The sequence below is a fragment of the Gymnoscopelus microlampas genome, assembly GCF_963454915.1.
Source record: "Gymnoscopelus microlampas genome assembly, chromosome: 12".
Taxonomy (NCBI): Eukaryota; Metazoa; Chordata; class Actinopteri; order Myctophiformes; family Myctophidae; genus Gymnoscopelus; species Gymnoscopelus microlampas.
Window position 1 is genome coordinate 12,922,667 of NC_139949.1, and position 10,423 is coordinate 12,933,089.

General features: G+C 39.5%; 1 protein-coding gene across 1 annotated transcript; it reads left to right on the forward strand.

Annotated features, from left to right (window-relative positions):
• Positions 1 to 240: 240 nt before the first annotated feature.
• Positions 241 to 10,387, forward strand: tmlhe (trimethyllysine hydroxylase, epsilon; the record flags this gene model as incomplete). The annotated part of the gene is made up of 8 exons (XM_084074161.1): positions 241 to 286; positions 1,816 to 1,953; positions 2,790 to 2,966; positions 4,782 to 5,061; positions 6,348 to 6,467; positions 7,691 to 7,927; positions 9,396 to 9,534; positions 9,938 to 10,387. Coding segments are annotated over 8 exons (1,269 nt in total), but the record flags the coding sequence as incomplete, so codon positions are not given.
• Between the last annotated feature and the right edge of the window lie 36 nt (positions 10,388 to 10,423).

The following is a 10,423-nucleotide window of genomic DNA, read 5'->3' on the forward strand; positions in this document are numbered from 1 at the left end:
ATCAAACGGTGGCTCAAATGCCTAATAAATAATGGACCTCGATATGAAAAGGGTTGAAAACCACTGGTCTGTTCTGTTTGACGCACTTCCTCCTGGTGGGCTCATGTGTGTGTATATATATATATCTATGGGGGGCTCGGCTCATCATGGATCCAGGGTGGATTCTGGCTCTGGGCTCTTGTTAGGCGGCTCCCTGACGCCACCTGGTGGCGTTCCAATAGCATTGCCTGATGTCCTGCAAAATTCGCCGCTGCCTGCACAGTGCTACCGACCGTCTGTTTCACGGGTAACTCCACTACTTTGCCCCTTTGTTCGATATGTTTGCGTCCTTATAATGTGTTGTGTTTTGTCTGAAAAGAGCAGAATGATCTGTAGCCCACCCAAGGGAAAGGAGACCATGGATAATTACATGTTTCTAGCCTTGGATCAAGACTAGTTTTACCTTCGTATCTTAAAAGTCGACTCGATAAAATACACATGTTATAGTCTAGATCCAAGGCTGACATGTTTCTGAACATGTACTTTATTGGATTTCTTTAAAATGGAGTGTTGCATTGCCATTTGAAGTATCGTGTCAAAACAGTTTCCATACTGCTTGGTACGCGGTGTTTTGATACAAAGTAGTGGACATTTCGAGCGGCAGACAAATGCGTCATTGCGTCACGATGTCAACAACCTCCTGGTGAACCGGCTGTAGAATGTACGTACCGTCGCTAAACTCAATTTCCCATGTTTCATTGCGCGCAGTGGTGGAAAAAGTGCTCAATGTTTTTACTTAAGTAAAAGTATCAATACTGCAATATAGAAATACTCTAAGTAAAAGTATGGAATTAAAAATGTAGTTGAGTAAAAGTACAAAAGTATTGGTATCAAAATGTACTTAAAGTACCAAAAGTAGAAAGTACTCATTATGCAGAATGTCCCATTTTAAGTTTTCAAATGTATAAAAAGAAGTGGTTAATGTATGTTTTGTAATAATAATCAAAATCTACAAACTAGCTAGTAACTAAAGTCTTCAAATAATTGTAGTGGAGTAAAAGTATAACATTTGCCTATGAGATGTAGTGGAGTAGAAGTAAAGGTACTGAAAACGGGAAATACTCGAGTAAAGTTATCCACATACGGAGATAACCTATGCACTCCGACATCTCCATATATGGAGATAACTGACATACTCAGGTCTGACGTCATAGACCCCTCCTTTAAGCTCCATATATGGGGCTAACCGAAACCTCCAGGCCTGACATCATAGACCCTATCTTTGGGCATGACTGACAGCGGGAGCTCCATATATGGATATGACTGACATCACCGCAATGACCCCAGCACCGCGGCTAACAACATAAAAGGCAAAGGATAATTTGATTCAGCTCCATCGGCGATACCCGCATCAACTACCTATTGTACACGAAGCAGCAATACAGATCCCAGGTGGCTGGGTTTAGTACAGTACTTGAGTAAATGTACTTAGTTACCTTACACCACTGATTGCGCGACCATATACTTCGGAAAGTTATTTCTACTAGGCTGCAGGCTCTGGTTGTCCTCAGGTGTCAAAGGTACCATCTCTACTGGCAAGCCAATGCAAATGGCGTTTAATGATTAAACCTGGAATCTCAGGACAACTTGCTACATTTTTTTATGAGATCAAAGGATAAGAAGACTTAAAAAAACACCTTAGAGGTAGTAACATGCAAGGTGGAGTGTGAAAAACACTTGTGTGGCCCAAGCAGGTACCAAGAAGGCTTTGCTTAATACTTTTAAAAAGTTGTTTTTAATACTTACAGACTAAGGTCGCAATGTTTTGGCGTTTAGCGGTGAAATTAAGACCTGCACTGAAAGAGGCTCATTTGATCCATGGACTTGGGAAGAGGCATAAAGAATGCAGACACTTGCTCAAGTGGAAGCACACCGACGCTCGGTCAAACTGGAAGCTACGTGAGGATTGTCTCGGTGAGTTTTTCCATGAGAAAGTGCTTAGCTTGCACACACACAGACAGACAGACAGACAGACAGACAGACAGACAGACAGACAGACAGACAGACAGACAGACAGACAGACAGACAGACAGACAGACAGACAGACAGACAGACAGACAGACAGACAGACAGACAGACAGACAGACAGACAGACACACACACACACACACACACACACACACACACACACACACACACACACACACACAGAGCCAGAGTGGTGTAAAGTAACTAAGTACATTTACTCAAGTACTGTACTTAAGTACATTTACTCAAGCACTGTACTTAAGTATAAGTTTGAGGTATTTCTTTACTTTACTGGAGTATTTCCAATTGTCTAAACTTTTACTTCTACTCTACTACATCTCAGAGGCAAATATTGTACTTTTACTCCACTACAATTATTTGAAAACTTTACTAGTTACTTTGCAGATATAAATGATTACATTATAAAACATACATTAACCACTTAAGCCCTATTTTATACCTAGGCTATTTGAAAAGAGCCGATCTACAAGTTCATGACACGTTGTGAGCTTGTAGATATGCTATTATCAAACATTTTAGTACTTTTACTTTTGGTACTTTAAGTACATTTTGATACCAATACTTTTGTACTTTTACATTTTACTCAAGTACATTTTGAATCCTGGACTTTTACTTGTTTTACTTAAGCAAAACATTTTGAGTACTTTTTCCACCACTGCACACACACACACACACACACACACAGCCTAGAAGAGCCTATATATATATCTATATACTGCTGTATGTCGACACTATTTACAGCCTTTTCTGTACATCTCCAGAGCTCCACCATGACGGGCTGTCGATGCAGCTCAACTATGTGTGGCTGAGGGATCACTGTCGCTCGGCTGACAGCTACAACGCCAAGACAAACCAGAGGAACATGGACACGGCGAGCATAGACCTCAACATCCGTCCAGCCAAAACAACAGTGGAGGACGATCACCTTGTACTCACATGTAAGTCAACTGTGCCAGAGTTCAGTGATTGCCAACAGTATTCGTTTCAAGGTTAATTTAACTCTGAGAGTGCACAAATGGAGCCATTTTGGTTCCATTTGTACCCACTCAGAGATAGAGACTTGTAAGTGTCCATTTGGTTCCTAACTATCATTCATTTAGCTGGGGACCCCCTGGTAGATTATTCATCATGACGAGGAGAAATAAGCGGCATCCTTAGTTTATACAATAATGATTTAGCTAACATAATATGTCATTTCTAGATAACACTGGCTAGAGAGAGAGAGAGAGAGAGAGAGAGAGAGAGAGAGAGAGAGAGAGAGAGAGAGAGAGAGAGAGAGAGAGAGAGAGAGAGAGAGAGAGAGAGAGAGAGAGAGAGAGAGAGAGAGAGAGAGAGAGAGAGAGAGAGAGAGAGAGAGAGAGAGAGAGAGAGAGAGAGAGAGAGAGAGAGAGAGAGAGAGAGAGAGAGAGAGAAAAAGAGTTTTCTTCTACTGACTTGGTTCAGTACAATGATCACATCTGATACTCATCTAGCCTTATTATAGGGTCACAGCAGCAGTAAGGTCATTGCCTCCTGTGAAACACATTTGCACATTGGCTAAATGGCTCAATAGTATCTTATCTAAATGAATTTACTGGTTTGAATGATGTCCTTTGCCTGACCACACCAAAGGACTGATCATAATAGTTCCTGTTGTTTAATGGCTCATTTAACCACTTTAACCCTGGTATCCCAATTTTCAAAAACAAACAAAACAGTGAGTTTGTGCGTCTGCTATTTGTGGTTTAATAATTAAGTGAAATCAAGTCTTATATTCATATAGCACATTCTATGCACAGTAAACTGTGCTTCACTTTAAAGAAACGCCTAATGATCACATTAGATTAAAGGAATACTTCACCCCCCAAAAAAAACAATTTGTTTTGTTTTTGTTGCATTCCCGAGCCAATAATAAAATAATAATATAAACTGTAAAACAACTCTCACAGTGTAATCACTGACGAGCCTACTGATGATATAGAATTTAAATATGGTTTTGCTCTTGTTAAGATTGGTCTCCTATTAACTTCAATTAATCATATATTGGATTATTGGCTCAGGATTGCGACAAAAACAGGCTTCATGGGTAATTGTAATTGAACTTTTTTTAGGGTGAAGTATTCCTTTTAACATGTGAACACACATTAGGTTTGATAGCTTATGCATTGTTAACTGATCTAATTTGGCCAGCAATAATTATTTTGGGGTATTGTATCCCATACGGTAAAATCCTTTGTTAATTTAAGAGTATAAACATTGACTTAAATGGGCGGTAAAGGTGCATTGTAAATTGTCTACAAATTTGTACTATTTATTTTTTACTAGAAGCTGTCTCGTCCCTTTTCTATAAATTAACCCATTCAAACCGGGAAAGCATCTCTGTCACTTTAGATTTTAACCACTTAAACCATTATTTTATACTGTACTTTGGCTATAGCAAATATACAAGCTCATAGCGCATCACTTTGTGCTGCGCCATGAGCTTGTAGATCTGCTATTTTTGCAAATCTTTGAATATATATTTTTTATTTTTTACTCAAATCTTTGCTTCCGGGGGGGTCCATGGAACAACATATTTTGAGATGGGGGTTCGCGGCCAAATACATATACATTTTGGGGTCCTTGACATGAAAAAGTTTGAAAACCACTGACACAGAAACATTTCTTTCAGAAAACTTTTATAGGATTTAGAAGACATTTTGTAGAATCGAGTCCTCAGGTCTTAATGGGTTAAATGTGTGTGTGACCTGCTTGCCCTGCTGGTTCTCCCTCAGGGCCCGACGGTCACGTGACAAAGTACGGCCTGAGCTGGCTGGCCGAGAACAGCTACGAGCGCCAGAGGCTGGCCACCGTCCAGCCGCGAGTGCTCTGGAACTCCGACATCTACGCGAGTTCCAAAGTAGCCTCGGCCGACTGGGAGAAGATCATGAGCTGTGACGACGAGCTGAAGACGTTTCTCCGGTCCTTCCTGCTCTACGGCGTCGCTTTGGTGGACGGGGTTCCACCAACGGTTGAGGACACGGAGAGGTTAACCCAAAGGGTCAGCATAATCAGGTTAGTGCTGCTTGTGGTTTTGTCGAGGTCGTACAGTAGACAGAGCTTCCCTGCGATGTTTACTCACTCTAGTTCATTGGTTCTCAAAGGGGGGTCCGGGGACCCCCAGGGGTACTTGAGGGGGTTCCAGGGGGTCCCCAGCTAAATGATAGATTAGGCACCAAATGGACCCTTATGGGTCTGTAACTCTGAGAGTGTACAAATGGAACCAAATGGACCCTAACGGGTCCATTTGGTTCCATTTGTACACTCTCAGAGTTAAATTAACATTGATTTTACAATGTGAATTGGGGTCCCAGCGATATTAAATGCCATTACATGGGGGTCCGTAGCCTAATGCATGTCAAACTGGGGGTCCTTGAAATTAAAATGGTTGAGAATGAATGCTAGAGACGTAAAAAACGTACCTTATGAGGGTCCCTGGCTTATCTTTTCAAATGGGGGTCCGCGGGCTAATAAGTGTCAATTTGGGGGTCCCTGGCATGAAAAAGTTTGAGAACCACTGCTCTAGTTTATATCAGTATTATATATATCGTTGCTGTCGGGCAGAAACCAGCTAACTCCATTTTTGACGCTTTTGCATTTTTGTTCATGAATAAGTGCTATTGAACACCCTTTATGTCTGTGTGTTGGTTAAACAAATATTGAACCAATGAAAAGTATAAAAAAGCGCTTCTGACAAAACCAGCTAACTCCATTGGATCCTCAAACTTTCTGCTAAACCAGCTAACTCCACCAAAGGGGGGTGGAGTTAGCTGGTTTAGCTGACTCCAGGCTCCACCCCCTTTTGACCTCCAACCTCATTGTGAGCTTGGAGGTCCATTCAGCTGTTCTTATCAACGATGAACAAAACCTAACTCCATTTTTTGTTTTTCTTTTTCCTGAAAAATGTACATTTTGGAGTTAGCTGGTTTCTGCCCGACAGCAGAGATGTAATCTTGATATGAGACTAGATATCGTCCGGGATTTGGTATTTTGTAGTATCGTGATATGGCATACTTGTGGTCTTTTCCTGGTTTTAATGACTCATAATGTTCAAAAATAATGAAAATTGGCTATCTACAATCTCACAACTTGACCTGTTGTGAAATTGTAGATCTGCCGTTTTTCCCGAAATAAATACAATTTATATCATCACAATACGATATTATCGGCACAATATGGAAATCTAGGTATTTAGTCTAAAACCTGGTGGTATTTAGTCAAAAACATGGTGATATTTGATTTTGTCCATATCGGCCAGCCATGCCGTCGTCTCGATTCTGACATTTTGTCATCCCCACCAGAGAGACTACGTATGGGAGAATGTGGAGCTTCACCTCAGATCAGTCCAGAGACGACACTGCCTACACCACACTGGCTCTGGATCGCCACATAGACACTACATACTTTCAGGAACCATGTGGGTAGGTAGTTACAACATTCAATATCAGTTGCCAAATCAACCAAGGTTGCCAGGAATTTGTCTCATTGTGCTCAGGACAAACAGAGGACGGGACTGTTTGTTTCATGCCATGTATTATTTTTAATGGCAGTTGTGTATATTAAGTTTTTTTTAGTCTTGACTTAGTAAACAGGACCTGAGTTTTCTCTCTGTACCGTGCTTTTTTTTAATGTCTACGCCAAATCTCGATGCCAAAAATAGCCGATCTACAAGCTCACAACGCGTTGGAATTGAAGCTCTCTTTCCGCTCTCTTCTCTTTCTCTTACACAGTGCTGTTCCTATTAATTGACTATATTCACACAGCGGCCATTTTGCTCTCATGTCATATTTGCGGGTTGGGTGGCATTATTTCATTAACTTAATAGCAAAATGGCCGCCGTGTAAATATGGTGAATGGCCCTGCAGATGTAGCTATTTCACCTTCTACCGGTCGCAATACATTATAATCTCGATCTCAATACAAAACAGGTTTTGGGCGGACTTTATGCTCGATCCTTTATCCTTTTCATAAACACTATGTTTTCAATCTCTAGTTTAAAGTCTTTTTTTTACATCATCATGATATGCGTTTAGTAAATTATGGTCCCACTTCACCTGCCAGAGTTATTTCAGATTTTTTGCTGTTGTCTGCCAGAGATTTTTCATTGAAATTTAAAAAGTACTCAGGAGCCGAGGTACATCATTTTTAAGTTTTACGTTAACAAGGAAGTGGATGGGAGTCTTTTCCTTCGAAAAATCATATCTCCTTGGTCTTTGGGTCAAATTGAAGAAAAAAACAAACAAAAAAAAATTTTTTTTTTTTCAATTTTTTAAATTTGTCATTAGAACGCATTTATGCGATCTTGGCGGCCAAGTGCGCTATTTAATAGATCGCATTTATGCGTGATTGGCAGGAATTGAGTTAATTAAAACATTAATGATAAAGTAGGGTATGTTTAGGCTATAGGATTTCTACTGGTTCTACCGATTGAAGACCCGCCGCGTCGCTGCGGTTGCAGCCAATAGCATTAATTTCCGGTAGCATTTCGGACCGGTCTGTAGAAACCAATGGCGTCACTTTGTCTATTCTTTTTTTTACAGTCTATGGTTGCACGTGTCACATTGTAGATCTGCTATTTCTGGCGAAGAGATTTAGTGTAGAAGGAAACAAGAGCAGTTTTAACACCAAGGATTTCACTGTGTAGAATCCAGGTGTTCCATTGCCTCAAGCACGAGGGAACGGGAGGAAGAAATCTGCTGGTAGATGGCTTCTACGCTGCTGACAAATTACTCAAGCAGTCCCCTGAACACTATGAGCTGCTGGCGACTGTTCCCATCAGACATGAGTACCTTGAAAAAACATCCACCTACCGCACCCACATGGTCGGCATTGGCCCCGTGCTCAACGTGTATCCCTGGAACAACGAACTCCACCTCATTCGGTACAACAATACTTTTAATTTGACTCCACAAAGGTCAGGTTCCATGAAGTGTAGAACCCTGGGTTGTATAGCTACTGTTCCTGGGCATTATATGAGTTGATACTTGAAGTTAAAGTATCAATACTGCAATGTAGAAATACTCTGTTACAGTAAAAGTCTGGAATTCAAAATTTACTTTATACTTGAGTAAAAGTACAAAAGTATTGGCATCAAAATGTACTTAAAGTACCAAAAGTAAAAGCAGAAATGCAGAATGTCCCATTTCAAGTTTTGAAATGTTTGAAAATCTTTTGAAAATAGCAGATCTACAAGCTCACAACTATTTTGAGCTTGTAGATCTGCTATTCGGCCTTTCGGCTATTTTCAATTGGCCGAAATGTATACATAGCTGAAGTGGTTAAAGTAGGTTTTGTAATAACAATCAAAATATAAATGTAGTGGAGTAAAAGTACAATATTTGGATCTGAGATGTAGCGGAGTAGAAGTAAAAGTATTGGAAATTGGAAATACTCAAGTAAAGTACAAATACATTAAAATTATACTTAAAGGTAGGGTAAGTGATTTGCAATTATTCAAATAATTGCAAAATGGGTCTATGTTCTGATAGTGCTCGTTACTATAGAGTGTCCTGTCCATATAAGGAGTCTCCATGTCTCTCCAGCTCTTTATAAAACAGAAAATGCATTTTTGTTTCAGTTTCAGTTTCATTTCCAATTTTATCCAATCAGGATAGAGAACTCAATCAGGATATAGATTCAACAAGTGAAATTGGAAGTGATGACACTAAGAAATGAGCAGGCAAAATTGTAACTGGAACACTATAAAAATGAAGCTTAAAAATGGGTACTTTCTCCTGATTGGCTGAGATTTTGACACCTACCGAAACAAGTATTTTCTGTTTATTAAAGAGCTGGAGAGACGGGGAGACTCCTGTTACTGAACAAACACTCTATAGCAATGATTACTATGAGAATATAGTGCTTTAACCTTTTAACAAAATACTTTTTGTTTTAACCCAAAAATATCACTTACCCTACCTTTAAGTACAGTACTTAAAGTAAATGTACTTAGTTACTTTCCACCACTGTGAATAACCAATACTGGCATAACGTGGGTGCAACTGCTCCCAGTAGGTGAAAAGGCATGTACCAAGACATTTATTTACTGTATATATTAACAAAAACGGCTTTCTTTGCATTTGTTCTTGTGCCAAAAGTGTGATTTTGAGACCTGTTTAGCCCTTCAGTTTATTTCGCGCTCCTCGCTCACAGCACAGACGCAACAGATAAAGATTATTGTACAATATTGGGACGATTATGGCCAGGGACTGTAGCTAAAGTATGTATGCAACCCAAGGCTTAAGAAAGATCATCATTTTAATCTAGGACTTGGCTTTGATATGGAACCAAAATTATTACACTGTATGATAACATTAAAATATATAAATATTTGTGTGTGCTTTGCACAGATACAACAACTATGACCGTGCTGTGATAAACACAGTTCCCCATGATGTTGTTCAGAGGTGGTACGAGGCTCATCGACAACTGACCACAGAACTAAGACGGCCAGAGAATGAACTATGGGTTAAACTGACGCCAGGCAAAGTAAGTCGTGTGTGTGTGTCAAACTGTGTCCCATTTGAAAAAAGAGAAGACAAAGAAGTATACATCAGTTTATTTCTCATTATTCTGTCAGTATTACTTGTTTACCACATTAAAATGATGTCCACAGCAAGCTATGAATATAACTATTACTAATATTGTTCACCACTGTCGACGATATTTTAAAACTATATCTTTATAGTTCTTAGTATGGACAATATTTGGGTCATTATAGGCAAACATTTTTTAAACAAAATTGATATTCTTTGAAAATAGCAAAATCTACAAGCTCGCATGTTTCATTATAGGCTTACATTACAAGCTGTGATTTTCTATTTTTGCTATTCATCGTACAACAAAGTATATAGTGTCTTGTCACAGTGCTGTATTTTTGTATGTGTTTAAGGTGATTTTCATAGATAACTGGCGTGTCATGCACGGCAGAGAGTCTTTCACTGGACTGAGACAGCTGTGTGGTTGCTACCTGACCAGGGATGACGTCCTGAACAATGCGCGTTCCCATGGACTGCAGGCCTGAGTTGACATGAAGCGGTATGCTGTGTGTGTGTGACTTCTGCGGCTTTTCAATGTCACATGAAGTACATTGACCCACAAATCAAATTGATCAGGTGTGCACCGGTAGCTGATAATGTGTCGAACAAAAACATGAAATTAAAACAAAAAAACTAAACAAAAAAAATACTGCTTATAAAAGCCTAAATCAAGTTGATCTCTTTAATGAAGCTCAGGTTCTGCAAAGTTATCTCACTCGTTAAAAATTCCATTTTTTATGAAATAGTTCTTTGAAATAATGTATAGTATTTAGCCCTTAATAATAAAAATCTATGAACTTTTATTCGTGTCAGTCTTCATTTTCAATTAAGAATGAGAT